Source organism: Tetrao urogallus, assembly GCF_951394365.1.
Source record: "Tetrao urogallus genome assembly, chromosome: 5".
NCBI lineage: Eukaryota > Metazoa > Chordata > Aves > Galliformes > Phasianidae > Tetrao > Tetrao urogallus.
Genome location: NC_136818.1, coordinates 57232756 through 57251124, shown reverse-complemented (window position 1 = coordinate 57251124; position 18369 = coordinate 57232756). Strand labels below are relative to the sequence as shown.

Below are 18369 nucleotides of genomic sequence, written 5' to 3'. Positions count from 1 at the left end.
TCCCACTTAGGGTTTCAGAAATTCTGGAAACACACAAAGTGAGGACTGTTAGCACTGTTTCTTACCTACCTGCATTTTTAATTCTGCACAGCAGCATTTGGTCTCACTTCCGCTGCCTACAAAACAAATGAAACACACCAAGTAAATGAAGGAAGGAGTAAGATAAGGGAAGCAGTGTTCACGTGTGAGCTGGTATGTGGCATTTCCTAAAGCACTCACAGTTCTTCAAATTATGTTTAAATTGAGAAGCCTGTGAAGATTATTACCTTGATGTGCAACATCAGAGTTTGCAGCTTTGCAGTATCTCACCAAACCCTCCGTTACTAATTTGTCTGCCACATTCAGGCTACCATTTTCACTCTCTTTCTCCATTTCTACCAATTTAATATTTCCACTAAGTCCTTTCACTGTGATTGTGACATATTTATTCAGCAACATTTCCTTCAGTGTGTCAAGAACCAATGGAGACCACTCAACTTTCTTTATTCCTAAAAAAAAAAAAAAAAGTCAAATTTGTTAAGAGTTCCTTTTTATTCACCTCACCTCACAAATAACATCACAGTTTTTGAAAACGTGACGCTAAATTTCCATAATAAACAGCCAAAATCCTACCACTAATTAAGAATTTTTTCTGAAATAGTGTACTGGTTAATACTGTGATAGCTATTTCAATGGATCATGTTTATCATTACTCAGGAATGAACACCATCATCAGAAGAGATGTAGACTTAAAATAACTTTCAATTTAAAACGTCACGTTCTCATTTGTTTTGTTCTTACCTGCAAGTGAACATGTAATTGTCTGAAAAGGAATCTTTAAGAAGACATCAGTGATGGGCAGCACATTTGAAAGTGGTACATTTTCTGTGTTCCCATAGTCTGCATACAGTACTTCAACTGCGGACAGAGAAACTTTCAGAACAACAGCTCTGTACCAACGCCCATCACCTGGAAAGATTGAAACAAGAAGAATCACACATGAAAGCTACATTCATAAACACAGATTGCTGTAAACAAGAAAAGAAATTGGACAACAGAAAGAACCAACAAACAATTAACAGACAATGCTTATGTTCCATGTAGCATTATTTTTAATTCATCAACCCTGTTTCCATAAATTCTTATCTCAACAAGCACTTTGTTTTACAGTATTTACTAAGTTAAGGCTGATCAACACCTAACTAGATCTCCTGTAGCAAGGCAGACACAGTCAACATTTAATATTTGTTAGTCAACACTATTTATTTTTTAACCTTGTAAGTACTATATCAGCAGAATATGTCCTCTTCCATACGTTTTGCAGTGCACAATATATTTACCCTTTTCTCTTCTGGACTATCACACTTTTTGCTCTGAAAATACAACCAAACTGTACTTGGCAAACAAACAAAGAAAACTGAACAGTTAGTAGGTTTTCCTCCTTTTTTGAAAGTGAAAAACATGCTTGTTAAGGAAGTGTAAGAATGAAAGATTCCCTCACCTGAAAACCTGGCACAACAGGCTTCACCTAGTGTTGGTCTGAAAGGCTGCTTCTTACAAGACTTACAGTAGTCCTGTAGTTCAGTCAACAGCTTATGCAGTTTATCTCCATCTGCAGAAAAAAAAAAATTTGATGATTAACCACGTTTGCAGGTAATGAAGAGTGTACTTAAACTCTTCATCTCCTCTACTCTTGCCTTTTTTTTTTTAATTATTTTAATCTATATTTTTCTGCTGTCTAAGCTATGCTTCCAAGTTTGGTTCACTATAAGCATTCATCTTACCAACTAACTCACAACAATAACTTTATCAATATCAGGAACAGAGAACAGAACTCCTTCTTACCTCTGCTATAAGCTGGTACAACATAAAACAAGTCTGGGCTTCTAACTTCTGTCACGCAGACAGATACGGTTTGATCCACTGCCAATTCTATTGACTCCCAGTGCCCAAGTGAGGTTTCTGTAAGAAAGAGCATGAAAATGCTGCATGATGCTTTTCTCTAAGTACATACATGATGTAAACACCTGCTAATTTGTAATCTGTAAATATTTTGTTATTTTGAATTTTACAGACAATTTCTATATTTCAAGCGGAGAAACATAAAACAACACAAACAGCACATTAAGTAAGAGTGAATAGCTGTTAGTGTAAGAAAGAACTAAAAAACACTTAAAAATAAGATAGTGGGAAGTAAATACGAAAAAAGTTTCAGCCACGCAGCAGACTTTCAACTCTCCACTGTCAAATATTCCCCTTGAATTCATTTCAGACAAATCTAATGATTTTTTCTGTCTGCAATGCCCACAGGGGCACTTCTGTTTAGTTGCAAAAACATCATGATATACTCAAAATTAAGCACGTTTACTATTGATATCATCTATAATTAAACAAAAGGAAGATAGTTCACAGCTAGAACGCTGAAAATTCTTTTCAAATCTAAAAGCTAACATTCATTTAGTTACCTTTATCTTCAGACTTACTTGGAAAAGTATTATCTTGCAGATCTTCCTTCTCAGCCAATTTCTCAGAAATTAGCATCTCAGTGATCACTTTTGGATGACCTGTGGAATTGTCAATAAGTTCTACACCTGCCCCATCTCTGGAAAATGAAATTATTTTGGCTTGAAGCTTCATTCCTGCAGTGCACTTATGAAATCTTTTTGTAGCTTCTGGGCTCCATTTGCTACCAGCAGGCTTTATACCTAGGAAGTAGAAGATGTGCTCAAGATACCTCCAATTACTTGATTTTATCCAAAAAATCTTTTCTAAAAATCACTACCAAAGCTGTTTTGACTGCCTCAGGGATACACACTGTACTTCATACCTTCCCTTCCTTTCGCCAGGACTTGTTTTTTTTTTTTTTACTACATTTTAAGGTATTCTACCCAGTAAGTCCCATATCTTAGCACAAACAACACTGTGCAGACTGGTTAAGAACAGTTTAATATAGCCTTTTGAAAAAGGGAGCAGAAAACCATAGTGCTTTAAGAGATAAAAAGAGAAGAATATGCCTGGAGAAAATGTGGTTTTGAGCTTTTCCACATTTTATTTATTTATTTTTTAATTCCTAAACTGTGTGGACTTTGTTAGCAGGGAACAACAGGTCTGCAGTACTGAGTGATTTGGTGTGAAAGGAAAAGGCAAGGGTTTGGGAAAAGACAGTTTGATGTTTGGGAACATCAGTACAGTGCCAAGTTAAGAGAAATCATATGAAACATTCCCACAGGGGCCTGAAATGCCAGTTTAGAACACATTCGCTCCTTTAGCCTATGGAAAAAAATATAGAGAAAAAGCTAAGGTTCACAAAAGCACATTTATTCTTACAGTAAGCAGCAACTAAAAGCTAGCAAGCACTACAGATGAAGCAAAATTACAAGTTCCCTTTGACCAGTAAATCAATAAATGACCCTCAGGCAGATCACTCCACAACACTGGCAGGAGCTCAGCAAAGAACATCTGCCAGTTAAACACCAGCAGGCAGTGTTGTAAGGCTCAACCAGTGGCTTCCATAATTTCTCGAGTCTGGAAGCAATACAGATGTTATTATAAAGCATAGTTCTGTAAAGTATACAGTATCATCATCTCCTTCTCCACAAGCAGCAAGTTTCTAGCTCCTAAGAGCAACAGTGCTTTTAAGGAGAGAATTCATGAGAGGACCCACCTGAAAGCCAGCATTTAATTCCTTGAAATGGCAGCTCCAGGAATGAGGATGAAATGTGCCGTATGTTATCCACTGGTACTTCTTCAACATTTCCATAGTCCACAAAGTGAACCCGAACAACTCTATCTGAAATAATGTCTTCCACCAAAGCACGGTACCAGTTACCATCATCTGATTTAAAAATAAAATAAAATCACATTTAGCAATAAAACTAATCTCTGCTATCCTCTACCAACATAAAATATTCACTATATCTTTTTTGGTGTGTGTTTTTTTTGTTTTGTTTTGTTTTCTTGTTTTTGTTTTATTTGTTTGTTTCATGTTCTCCCCAAAGAACTGAAATATTTCAGTCTGTTACTTACCAGAGAACAAAGCACAGCAAGGTTCTCCTTTCTCAGGCTTGAAAACATTTGGAGGAGTTTTCTGGCAACATTCAAACAATGATTTGTTAAGTGAGTTTAGAGCACGTAACTCTGAAAAAGAATTTAAGACAAAGTCACTGATATAAGGACAGAATTCAGAAATAAGACTTGGTGCTATAAACTCACTTGAAACAATGATAAAATCAGAAGGCAAAGAAACTACGCTGAAAAACAGAAGCTGAAGAAACTTACCATTGCTATTTGCAATCTGACAGTAGAATTCTCCAGGACTGTACAATGTACACACTATCACATCTACTGCTTGTTTATTAGAGAATGTACTCCACTTGCATTTTTGTTTGTTTGGTGTGTCTGCTAGAGAAGAAAAAGAGAAGTAGAAGAAGGAAAATTATACCCACTCTCTCCCCCCCCCTTTTTTTGGGGGGGAGGGGGGGAGAAGAGGAGGGATAGTGGAAAGGAAGAGAAGATAATCCATACTGTATACTCATACTTTGTGTAATACCATTTCTCATTATAAATAATCCAATTATTTGCATCTATACATGAATAATACTGATAAAATGAAACACAGTTTTATCAGAGACAGAATTGAAAATAACTTCCTAACATGCCTCATGTTGGAGCTAGGAATCTTCCCAGAAATACACAGAAACGTGACATAGGAGTTATAAAACTCTCAAATTAAAGCTTCAGTAAATGCAAAAAAGGCAGCTTAGGCAACAAATCCCTTTAAGCCTTGAAGTTACACAGGCTACTTCAGTTGAACAGCTTTTAAAGGACTGAATAAATGGTTTCATGTGCAAAATAAAGACAACAAAAGTGAGCTTAAGGACAAGAGTGTAGAAACAGACAGGTAATAACTAGTCATATCGTATTTCAATTAGACATGTTAAGACTTCCAACCAGAGTAAATTCTTGTATAGACTTCTAAGAAGCATGCAACTTCATTACAGGAGGTTAAACATTACCACTTTATCAGGATGTGCTTGTACTCACGATTTGCTTGCTTAACATCACCCGTTTCAATTGCTTGCAAGGCCATTCTTGATGCTTCATCTGCACAGCCTTTCTCTATGAGACATCTCGATATATTTATTTCTGGAATTACTGATGCATCTGTGAGCTCCACCACACATCTGTAACTCTCTTTATCCACTACTTTCACTGTGAACACTTTGTCTTTTACTAATTGTTTCATAAGAGAAATAGCTTCTGAAGTCCAGGCTCCCAACAATGGCTTGATACCTAAAAAAGGTCAAATAGTATGGAAGAATTCTGAGACAGCTCAGATCTCAACAATACATGGAGGAGTACAGCAACACTCTTTGAAGTAACAGATCAAGCAGCAGATATGCCAAGGAACTCTCCCACTACAGAGGCACACAACAAGATTCTAAAACCAATTATTCAGATTCTAAATGTGCTGTATTTTGATTTAATAAAAATCTGCCCAGATAGTCTATAACTAGTAGTACTACAATGTGGATTCAGATTTAATACTCATTTGGTATAAAGGTCTAAGAACCACCTGCTTTTCAGTCTCCAGAATACAACTATACTCTTGAGCATACGTTTGGAACAATGTTACCGCTTTCAGCCAGTGTATCTGCTACTGTGAGCTTCTTCCTAAAACTTCATACTGCTAAATTTCTTTCAAAAAAATGCAAGTTACAACCAGAGCATTATAGCAATATGTTAAGAGAAGACAGTTGCTTCCTTGAAGATATTTGACACAGCAGTAATCCCTGCCTCCATGAGGAAACAACTCATCCAATTGCCTTCTAGCATCCCTGAATTTAGGAACTTCCTTCAGTTCCAGAATATACATTAGCAGCTACAGGCATCATCACAGTGATTTCTTTAGCTCGTATTCCATATACAATGGTTCCCACTCTGAGTATGAGGGAACCACTGCTTTATGTTATCCAACCTAGTGATACCTCCCTGAACTTCACCAAATAAAACCTGAAACATCAGATGATTTTATAAAGCATTTTAAAGAAAGTACAAAGATCAAATATTCTAAAGCAAGGATACTGAAGCAAAAGTATGGACTATCTTGCACGGTGAAGTGAATAACAGCAAATAATTTCCAACAGCACGTTAAACAAATGTCAAAAACAACAGGCAATGACTGGCTTCAGAAAAGAGGATGAAGTGGGAATTGTCAAGGCAACTTCCAACCTCACAGATTTCTCATACACAGGTAAGGCTATAAGATGAGTATACCAGTAGTTTCACTAGGTTGGTCCCTAGGGGGACTGATTCCAGTTCCACAATAGATTTAAGAACTCCACTCCTCCTCCAGCAGGCATCTGAATTTTGCTTAGAACAAAGGTATGTGCAAAACCTAAGAACAAGCATGTTAACATAAAGCAGGGTTTTTTTGAGTATTCTCATCACTAAGTACATGAGGAAAGATTTGTCATGCTTTGTAAGCATGCTACAACAGTTAATTTAGAATTCTGAAAATAACACCTACTGGTATCTCTACCCTGTGATCCATGATACTGCACATGTCTTAACTGGACAAGCCCACTTACTTTCCCTTTAACCAAAGAGACTCAATTTATTTCATACCTGCCAAAGTACATCTTATGGCTTGAGCTGGCAAATCCATTAATTTTGGAATCATAGGACGAAGTCTAGTTGGCTGCAGAACTTCAAAGTTACCATAATCTATATAACCCACCACAATGTTATCTTCAGAAGCATGTGCTATAACAGCAGCACGATACCAGACATTGTCTTCTAGAAAGGAAGATAAACACATTCATTACATTTGATTTTAGCCTTTGCAAACAGCACGATTCTTTTGGGCAGATCAATGTGTTGGCAACCTCAGCATAAGAGTTGAAACATCAGCTCTACAGCTCACACAAACCTCGACAAAACCCTATGGAAGGCATCTACCACCATCACCCCTCGTACCATTGCACCCCTCATAAGCATTGCAAACTCATTCTTTCCATAAAGAATCCCCCACCCACAAATGTATATTGCAAGAAAAATTTAAGTATCCCCACATAACAAAGTTAAGTTCAATATATTTTAAAAAAGCAGGATCTCAGCTGACTCAAATTATGAGTCTAATACAAGTTTTCTAATTCAATTAAAAGATTTCAGATAGAAATACAAGCTTACTCTCAAATCTATCAAAGCAACTAATGTAATGATTTTTTTTTTCTTGCTAAGTACCTGAAACTAATTATTAAAACACGAAGGCAGCTTACTGACAGTAATACCTTTTTCTGAATGTGCAGAAAAAAAAAAGTTATTTCAGCTTCTGTTCAGTTCCACAGCTAGTTTACTTAAAACAGAAAAAACACATATGAGGTAAGAAATGAAGAGAATGTTCATAGATCAGCAAATTTTAGCTGTAGCCACTTCTGACCAGAACAAAAAAAGGTACAAAAACAGCAATATGTTGGTTTCAGGCTTTTTTTTTTTTTTTAAATTTTCCTTGCTAATAGCTGGATGAACAGAAGAATGATCTTTATTCTACTGTGCTCAGGCAAGCAGGACTTCATATCCTTTCAATAAAAGTTACTTACTTCATACAGAAATATCAATTCCTAGCACAAAATGTTTGAAATTTCTAGCCTATATTTATTTCCAGTCACAGGAAATGGGGCTTACCAACATAAAATCCATTCTTTAAAAAGCTCCTTCATACAAAAAGGAATCAAGTGCTCTGTGTTTGCTTAATAAAGGGGCTGTTTTACGGTCTTTAAAAAAAAAAGTCTATATTTTATAGATTCCTCCTTTAGATAGATGTTCACCTTTACCTGTGAACTGGGCACAGCACAGCTCTCCAGAAACTGGTCGGAAATTTGGATTACTTGGAAGTTTGTTGCAATATTGGCAAAGATGCGCCTGAAGCTCAGCAAGACGACCTGACATGAAAAAAAAAACACAGGTTTTAAGGAAGTGCACAGATCTGAAGTTCAAAACCTGAATGAACTTGTTGCAACATTAGAGGTGTTTCACCTAACGTTCAAAGTAATATTAAGATAGTGGTGAAACTGAGACCCTTCAACCTCTATCACTCAATAGAGTCCTTGCATGAGTGGGAGAATTTGCTGTGCTTAACAGTACAGACAGAAAAACCAGTCACAGATTCTTTCAATACCATAACATAGGTGAATCCACTAAGAACTGAAACATGACTAATGAACCATGCTGGAAAAAAACAAAAGGAAGATTGCTCTTTAAAGCAGAGATATCTGATTAGCACAACTTCTTGCCAGAACAACTACATGCTGTAAGCTCTCAGAATTCAAAGGATGAGTAGTGAGAAATTCACTTACTAAGTACACCAGACAGCCAGCTGCAAAATCCCTTTTAGCTGAAAATAACTATATACCCAGACAGTGCTAGAAGGCACGTGCCACAAACTCATTCTGCTGTCTTTCTCCTCAAAACATCTGTCTGCTAACATTGTGCAGCAAAAGCCTCTCTCACCTAGCATTCTGACCCACTATAATTGCTCTTATATTCTACCCCAGCAGAAGACAACAAAGCAAGGCTTGGGCACTATTTATCCAGCCTTCTCTCTCCTCAAGACTCAGATATTCTCCCCATACAATACAACAACAACAAAAAAGTCTACATACACCCAGCCTATAAAGAAACTTCTTCCCAGTGATAAAAGCCTTAGAGGCCTTTAGCAGCGTTTGTTGTGATAGAAAAAGTGGAAATGGTTTCAAGCTGAAAGGTCAGATAAAAGGAAAATGTCTTCTACAGTGAGGGTGGTGAGGCACTGGAACAGGTTGCCCAGAGATGTGGTTGATGCCCTGTCCCTGGAGACTTTCAAGGCAAGGCTGGACCAGGTCCTGGGCAACCTGCTCTAGCTGTGGTGTTCCTGTTAATTGCAGGGGAGCTGGACTAGATGGTCTTCACAGGTCCCTTCCCAACTCCAAGGACTCTATGATTCTACCAACAAACAATAATTACGTACTGACACACATTTCTGGAACACTTTAGAGAATGTTTAACATCTAACAGAACATATTTACAATGTAAATATACAAACTGACTTGAGAAGACTGCTAAAAATCCACAGCACATCATCCTTCTTCTTAAGGTTATTCAGAAAGCCCACAAACCATCACCTTACAAGTTACTAAGCAGCACTAACAGATTATGATGCCAAAAAGATTCTCTAAAGTACCAAGGCTTTTAAATGATGCACAGCATAATGCCACAAAGATTCTCCAGTACAAGATCAACTAGCAATATCTTCCCCTAGATACTCACTACTGAAGAAGAAGGTGCTGCAATAGCTCACTGCTTACTTTCAATCAAGTCACTTACGGCCAATGTGTATCTGCTGACAGAAAAAGTCTTCTGGATTTTGAACATGGGAAACCACAACAGAAAGCGTGTCTCCAATACATATAGAGACAGACTGTGCAGTTATATTTCCACAGCAATGCTGTTCTTTATCTTCAGGTATTTTTTCTTTACTTCCCTTAGAATTGTTTTCTGGCACTGCACATAGAAAGTAGAAAAAGATAGAAAGTGGTTACTGAGTAAAAGCTAGATGACTTTTAAGTGTGCAATTTCACCAGGCAGGAGTCAGAGGCACTTTTAAAAATTACACTAAATTAAGCTACAAAATTAAATATGTTGAACATTCTTTTTTGCCAGACCTTTTGAACTTTGTAGGCTCCTGCCATTTCATCCCTTAAGTTAATGGACACAATCATCACACAAGAAGCATTTTATACTATTAAAAAGAATAAGTACTATTGTCGCTAGAGCTTAGAATTCTCTAAACTATATCCATTGGTGCACCTTCTTTGGGATACTTGTTTAGTAAACGTGTACAAAATGGAACAAGAACTTGTCAAATCTTCAGAGTGGAACTAGAAACTAATGCTGTCATTTCTAAAGGGTTTAAAATGGAGGGGACAAAAGAAAAGGAAAAAAAAAAGTGTTATCACATCTGTGTACATCTGTTAAAACAATAATAAAAATAAACAAGACACTTCCATAAAAAAATTATTGAAGGTAGAGAGGGAAGGAAGCAAAAGACAAAACCGCATTCTAAGAGTCTTGGAAAAGACTGGAGAAAGTGAACATGAAGACTCACCAGTTTCGTTCCTTACCTCTTCCCCAACCTTTTCCCTCCCCCTTCCATACCCACACCAGATATACTTACAATCTGGAAGAACAACATCTACAGCAAAACTTGACATCATTTCCTCTTGCAGTACATCAACAACAATTACTGAACAGGTCTTTCCCATCAGCTTGGAAGAAAAGATAGCAGTGTCTTCATTGCATGCTTGTTCAGGATCATAATTGGCGAAAGAACACTTAATTGCCTGGAAAGAATTACCATCAGAACACGGGAGATTGCGGACTGTCTGCCCTCTAAGAAAAGTAAGTCAATTTTTGAGGGCTTCTTATCAGGTATATAAGAGTAAAAGCTGCTGTTGAGATCTGAAGCACTACCAATTCAACTAGCATCTTTACAAAACAATTAAAATATGAAATTTTGTTCAAGCTGAACACTGTACAGGAGCATTAGACAAGGTGTGGCTGCATCACACCATGTCTGAATACAAGTACACACTGTAATCAGTCCTCAGTAGACACTGGAGATTTTGAGATAAGGATCACAAGGCCATCAAATGTTTTAGGAATCCAGAGAACCACTTGAACATATTATGAAAAACAATAGCAACAGTTGCTACTTAGAGAAGTCAGCAGTTGAAGGAATGGTTCTCTATTTGCATCAGGTCAAACAAACAACTTTGACCTGCAGATTAAAGCTAGACCACAATAAACAACTACCAGAACAGTCCTGCAACTCAGACCAATGAGATTCACCCACGCTAAGTGATTTTTCACCACTACATTAGACCATATTGAAATACTTCAACAGGAAGTTAAACTTTAAGTGTAGCAAAGCGATTTTTATGCATCGCTTTCACTGAATGCAAAATACTGTGATAAGGACAGTTATACTGAGATAAGAGTTACATCTATTTCAGAGCTATTCATTTAAAATACCACACTACTGGTAGGAAAATAGAACTCACACATGGAGGAAACAGTTCAATGTCTTTGTACAGAGCTTTAATCCAGGAGAATGGAATATTTTCTTCCTTTCCACAATCTATGTAGAACACTTGTGCTTTCTTTTGCAATACATCCACATCTTTAACCAATGCTCTTCTCCACGTCTGTATCCAAGAAATAATATTCTTAGTAAGAGCACACCATAATAAGCAACTGCATTTACTGTACTCCTCACTAAAACACGCACACTTCAACTTCTAATTTAATAGATTTGTTTTTAAACAAAGGCAACTGAGGATTTTGAAGCAAATCACATTCACTGCAGTGCTGACTTAACATAGTTAAACTCCTATCAAAATTGGCTTACCTACAGTAAAATAAGGATTTGTTAACAACGAAAGAGAAAAAAGTGGGATTTAACAAACAGAAGGATGGGATTGGAAACAGGAACAAGGGGAGACTACAGAAAAGCAATCAGAAAAGTCAGGTAAGAAATGAGCAATAAATTAAATAAGTCACACTCCAAACTAACAACAGCAATTCAGATTTGCTATTAATTCCTACACCATTCAATAAAGACAAAGACAAACTGCTCCTGTCAGGTTTGAGTGCATATAAATTCCTAGAAGTAAATGCTTTTTTTAGAGGAGGAATAAAAAAAAAAATCAGTACTTTGAGTTCCAGATTTTACAAAGTTAGTTGTTACCACAGTAATTGAATCTCTAAAACTAGCAACCTCAACTGGTAGAGACATAAAAGCAAACATGCAAAAGCATGATCAACTCAACATAAAACTTATTTTAGGGCCAATCAGACCTTACCTGGTCCACAGAATTCCTTGCCACACAGACTTCCCCTCTGATTGCAATGTACTGCTCTTGAATAACTGTGTTAGCATAACAGTCTTGCAGCTTTACAGAAAGTTTGCTCATCTGCTCTAAAACTCTAGAAGAATTCATCTGTATATAAAATTCACTTGGACTCTTGAATTCTGTTACCGTACCCTGAATAGAAAAGCCACAGTAGTTAAGGATTATGCAACCACAACCCACAGGCAGTACCAGCGTGCTTTCCAGTAAGTGCATTTCACCCTGTACCTGACACTGCTCTTTTGTTTTGGATCTAGCAGTGGTATCTGCTGAGAAGAAAGACCATTATGCTCACCGTCACAGAAATGAATCTTTCTCTATTATTCCCCATCTCCTCACCTTGCATTTACTTATCTTTATAAAACAAATTTTACAGGCAAGCAAAACAAGATGGAGCTGAAGTAACAAGTAGCTATACATGCTTAACCGAGCTTCAAATACAACCTAGAAAATAACTTGCATTATTCCTAAACTAAAGTACCTGTACTTCCATAGATTTTTTAATTCCTAGAGTCTGGAGATCCGAAAACATGATCTTCTTGATACGCTCTTTTGTCTTGAAGGAATCCTCAGCCGTTAAATTATCCTAATTAAAAGAGCCACAAGTTACGTTTAGACTCCAGTTGTTCTGCTGTGTCTGCTTATATTAACAAACACAAAAAGAACACTGTATCATCTCAAGCAATATCTTCCGAGTGCTTTTGTTGAGTTTCAACAATTAAGCCTTACAGATTTTGTATTACTTTTGAAAATAACAGATCACATTTGGAGATGGACCGAACAGACAACAAAAAACAAGCACCAAAGCAGCCTGAGAGCATGGCAGCAGCCATGGGTTGGCCTGCTGCTTTCACACCCGCTTTTACAGCACCAACTCAGCCATACCTTCTGCTAATGATGCTTTCCCAAGAGGAATTGAATTTCACCTGCTTCCTTGTAGCTTTAACACCAACGTAGATTACAGCTACTGCTTTAACAACATGCATCTTGGTTTTCCTTTTCAAAGTAACATTACACAAGCAGTTTAATCTAATTTGCCTAAATGCATATCATCCATGTACTACCACCCTAAAAACATTTAAACAATCTCATATGCATTCTGAAGGAATACCTCTTATATTTGGAACAGCATACTTCAGACAAGTATGATGACAAAATACTGCAGCAAATGCCAAATTGTTTATTTTCAACACAGATATTTCTGAGCATTTCCCATAAAAGCACATTTCACAGTACAGTAGTGGAATACATTACATATTGAACAACCTTTTAATGTGATCTGTCTTGGTTCACCAGAAATTCTAAGATGAACCAGGAAATATAAAGTCTTCGTTATTTCAAAATAAGTTTTTAGAAATTGTTACAACCTCTTGGTTTAGGTCCCTCACTATCAGCTGATCAGTTTTTACCACAATACTCACAAGCACACACACAACAGAAAGCTATCCAAACTAATAGGAATCCAAACTAAATAGAATTCATGACCAAAAGTGAAACCTTCTTTCTAAACCGCTTCAAGAAGTTAAACAGATGAATTAACTGCTTCTAAAAGTGTAAGACAAGGTAGTTTTCTTGTGCTGTGCAGACATGGATCTAATTGGAGGTATGCATATTTACTTGCTTCTATAAATATCATCCCAAGAAAACCAAGAACATAGCAAAACCATCTCCAGCAGAACTGTTCATAGGAAGTCTACAAGAAGAAACATTTGGGTAAAAACAGGATCAAAATGCTGCAGAGGAGAACTGCATCACATTTAATTCCTGTTACAGCAAGGAAGCAAGACCTGCATCTGTTAATATAAAATGCTACGTTAAATGCATTTCTCAAGTAAGTTACAAGGCTCCCAGTATTGCTCTAGGAAGGAAAAAAAAAACACCAGACTTTCTTCTAAACTTGACAGCTACACCTGTGTCCTAAAATACTTCTCCAGCAACATCACATTTCTCAGTTTTTTTTTTTTTTTTTATTTATCACAAAAGTGTTTTTTTTTCCCCAAAAACAAAAAAATCAAATTTACTGACAGTCTTGCTAATAGCTCTAAAAGTAACACTCTTCTGAATGCTTCTCCAGTAACTTTTATTTAGAAGCACTGATCTACAACGATTATCTTGGAATTTGCTCATCTCCTGTACAGACGAAGTTACAGATATTGTAACTAGCTTACACTAAGCCCACTCAAGACACAGTAAAAAACAAATACCTTAACGTAAAATCCTGTCTTGGTTTTAGCAGGTAACTTCCCTCCACTGCTATTACTTAAACTGTAATCAGAAAAAAAAAAAAAAGGTTAATTTTAAAGAACCAGACAAATAACACTTGTAACATCCAATTGCAAACAAAACAGGAAAGCTGTGTTCATAATACAAGATCTGTGTCAAACTTCCTTATGCCTCCCCCAAGAAAATGCTGAATTGATGCCACTAATGTCAAAAATGGTAACACAAAAAAAAGGTAAGTGTTGGTGCTTCAGTTGAACAGTTAGGTAGAATTCAAGTGACATGCCTGGCAGCCTCATCCTACAATCCCAATTCAGCGTAGCAAACTTTGTGAGAAAACACACTCCTTGTAATCTCTGATGATGGATATCTGATTGCAGTGATCAATTGCTATCATCAGCCCTTCATGGAGAGGTCAGCTTAAATGCTCAGATCACTCCCCTAAACTTTTCCAAATCCAGCTAATTTGTAGTGTTATAACCTAATGAAACTTACTTTAGACGAAACAGATTAGCGATCTCCTGAGCATCTCAACTGGCAAGTCAAAGAGATAATGAGCTGACAGAGAATGGTTTGGCTGAAACAACTTGTAATCAAAAATAAAATACCCATTAAGTTCACTGAAGCAACAGTTTAAATATTTAAAGTGTGCCTCTACAGAGTGTGAGAAATACAATCCATTTAATTGTACCACTGCTGCAAACTACAGTCTTGTTTGTCTTCCTTTCTCTACCTCATCAGCAGAGATGACATGCAGGCATTAATTCATACATACAGCTCATATAACTCCAGTACTAACACAAAGCATTTTCGTTTACTTAATTTGCAATTAAGGACTCATAGATATCTTCCAAACCTTCCTAAGACAATACAATACTAGATTAAAAAGAACATATTTTTCTGTAATAGCATAACTTAATTTACCATGCAAGGGCACAAAGAGTGGTCTTGTCATTCTTTAAAGACTATTAAGCAGAGTTTTAAGAAACTTACTTCTGCTTAACTGGCTCACACACAACGCTGTGTACTGACCAGTCTCTCTTCTGGCAATCCACAGAGCAATAGTATATTTGTTTACATTGTGAACATCTGAGGGATCCTGAAAAAAAAAGAAAAATTAAGTCACAGAGAAACACCAACACAGGAAGAGATAGCAGCTGTTACACACAAACTCCATATAGCACTTAGTAACTGCTCTATGAGCAGTTGAAGCAGATACAAATAGTTGTTTTTATTCCTCTGTATTCCTCAGAGGAATCAGCCCATAGCTCCAGATTCCTTCTGTACTTAAGAAGAAAAAAACAAAACATTTTTGATTAAGAAAGAGATGCTGTCTTCAGTTTTGTCAGTTCCACAACACCAACTGTGTTCAGAAGTCACTACATTTGCATCTGACACAAAATACACATCCATTTTAAGGCATTTCTGAATAATCCTTTTGAATAATCCTCCAATTCCACAGCAAATGGACTATATTGGAGGATTATTCCACAGCAAATGGTCACAGAGTAGAGAATAGCAGAACTTACCAGACAGACCACAATGATGGCAAGTTCTCATCTGAGGAGGTGGGGTGAGCGTATTAAAGAGACTCTTATCATAGTCAATAGAAAAAACATTCTTAGAAGAATACTGCAACTTCTTTGGCTTCTCAACTGAATTAGAGTGTAGTACCTACAAAAAAATAAAACCAAATAAGTAAATCTCAAGTGATTCTTATCAGAAAAAGCAGCCCAGTTGGATGTAAGTATTCTAACGTATCAAAATTTGACAACAGAAAAAATTTCAAAGTTTTAGAAAAAGACATCACTTCTGATCACTCATGCTGACCGTTCATGCTGTCTAGAAATGCTCAGAATACTTAAGGCAATTACGAAGAGCAGTAACTCACCATTTCTCCATTATCAGTTGCATCTGCCAATGGCAACTTTCTTCTAATGGCTGCGCTTTCCATGGAACTTCCTAGGAACAGAAGCATTTGCAAAGTGATCTGACAACGTAAATGCCTGCCTGTGTTATGGACTATTTACAGAAAAACAAAACCATTCTCTGTTCTTACTATTCTGCTAGTGCATTCAGTGGAGATACTACAGGAACATCACCCACTCTGAAGTCATTTTTCTTGCTACTGCAAATACGATCATCAGTGGTATAGTTAGAGCAACAGCTTCACTGCTAATCCTCCATCAAGCCAACATAAAGCTTACTTGGCCCTCTTTCCATCCTGAAGCAAATTAATCACTCTTGCCTAATGTGGAACCATATATAACAGTCTCCAGAGGGCTGCTTACCAAGCTAGCTCAGATCTCCCAGAATTAATTTTACTCTGCCACTTGGAATAACTGAGAGTATTGATCAGAGGGTGGTGAAGGCAAACAAACAAACAAAAAAAAGAGTACTACTGAAAAAATTCCAACTCCACTGCATGCAGAGTATAGTCACCAGTACTCCAAATACTGTTGGTATTTTTTTTCCTAGTAATTTAAAGCATCCCCAGTGACCCAAGTCTAGAACAATTCACAACAATTCACAGAATCACAGAATTGTAGGGGTTGGAAGGAACCTCTAGAGATTATAGAGTCCAAACCCTTTTGCCAAAGCAGGTTCCCTACAGATGGTGGCACAGGAAGGCATTCAGACAGGTCTCAAATATCTCTGGAGAACAAGACTCAATAATGCCTCTAGGCAGCTTGTTTTTTCAGTGCTCTGTCATTCTCACAGTAACTTAGGAGTTAGTTGTGTTTACCAGCCACATTCATATTGGTAGTCTGCATAATGATCAAGCCTATACAAAACTACAGAAGAACAAAATTAAAATACATATGGATAAAATCTATTTTTTATTGCAGTTATTCATTCCCACGCTGCAATATAAGGTAACAAAGATGATTAAGGGCCAAAGATGATTAAGAATCTCCCACGTGGAAAGGCTGAGGGACCTGGGACTGTTCAGCCTGGAGAAGACTCAGAGGAGACCTCATCAACACATATCTAAAGCATAGAAGTGAAATCGGTGAGGCTGGGCTCTTTTCAGTGATGTGCAGCAATAGGACAAAAGGCAGTGGGAAGAAACTTGGAACACATCAAATTCTTTACTGCAAGAGTGACAGAGCAAGCTCAGAGGGGCGGTGAAGTCTCCTTGTCTGGAGATATTCATGACTCCCCCTTGGTCACTTTCCTGCTCTCAAGCTGAAGTAGGGAACCTACTTTAGCAGAGGAGTTGGACTTGATCTTCAGAGCTCCCTTCCATCCCTTACAACTCTATGACTGCCATCAGTGGGAAAAAGTATTATTTGCAAACAAAACACTGATTTTTGTTAGATATTTCACAGGGTCAGCCTCCCAGCTGAGAGAGGAGCTCCTCAGAAAGCTAACATTCTCAATCCTCACCAACACCTCATTACCTGCACCCTTCACAGGCAGTGCCTGGGCCATGCTGCCGATGATCCCCTCGACGCAGGACAAGCGGGCTGCAGCTGCAGGAGCACAAATTTAAATAAACAAATAAATAAATTCAGGCACGACACATTCTAAAGTTAAGACTAAACATCACTTTAGAAAGGACAACCTGAAGATGGGACCTGAAGCCTATGGAACTGCAGAAGCTCTCTCTGGAGGAGCTCACTCCAACCAGCCACAGCCGCTATACACAGACCAGCTCTCAGGGCCTCGCAAACCTCGCCGCTCCGCTCCCTCCGTCCGCACCGCTGAGCGCCGCGCAGCACCCCGCCCCCGGAAGTAAGGGCGCTCCGCGGGGCGGGACGCGCGCACTGCCCGCCAGGCTCGGGCCGGGCCGGCTGGCGTGCGCAGTGCGTGTGCGGGAGGTGGCTGCGAGGTGTGCGAAGAAACTCGGTGCAGGGGGTCAATAAGTATCTGTTATCAGGCGTTTGAGTTTTGGGTAAAGGGATCGCAGCAAAGGCTGGAGATCTCTGTGACTTAAAACGTCTCCGTTTTTGTTGGCTGATCACTTCCATCCCCGAGGGTGAATCAAAACAGTTCCGCCAGTGTGCACTGCCATGTAATCGCATTGTGGAATTATAGAATGGCCTGGGTTGAAAAGGACCACGGTGACCATCTAGTTTCATTCCCCCTGCTGTGCAGGGTCTCCAACCACCAGACCAGGCTGCCACATCCAGCCTTCGGGAACAACGCTAATTAATGATACAGAATATTGGCAGGAAAGGGTGCAACCAAAGGAGGATGGAGTGTCCTGCTGGGAACA

At 38.0% G+C, this 18369-nt stretch overlaps 1 protein-coding gene across 1 annotated transcript; it reads right to left on the bottom strand.

The window, feature by feature from the left end:
* Positions 1–6: 6 nt before the first annotated feature.
* On the bottom strand, positions 7–18175 carry TDRD1 (tudor domain containing 1; the record flags this gene model as incomplete). The annotated part of the gene is made up of 23 exons (XM_079535937.1): positions 7–23; positions 267–488; positions 781–948; positions 1481–1591; positions 1825–1941; positions 2445–2684; positions 3644–3814; positions 4006–4116; positions 4258–4346; positions 4995–5271; positions 6607–6777; positions 7815–7922; positions 9343–9519; positions 10193–10358; positions 11079–11222; positions 11880–12062; positions 12409–12513; positions 14132–14192; positions 15141–15246; positions 15677–15821; positions 16039–16109; positions 17552–17623; positions 17803–18175. 23 exons carry the CDS (start codon positions 18173–18175, stop codon positions 7–9), a joined length of 3405 nt encoding a protein of 1134 aa, XP_079392063.1.
* Positions 18176–18369: the final 194 nt, after the last annotated feature.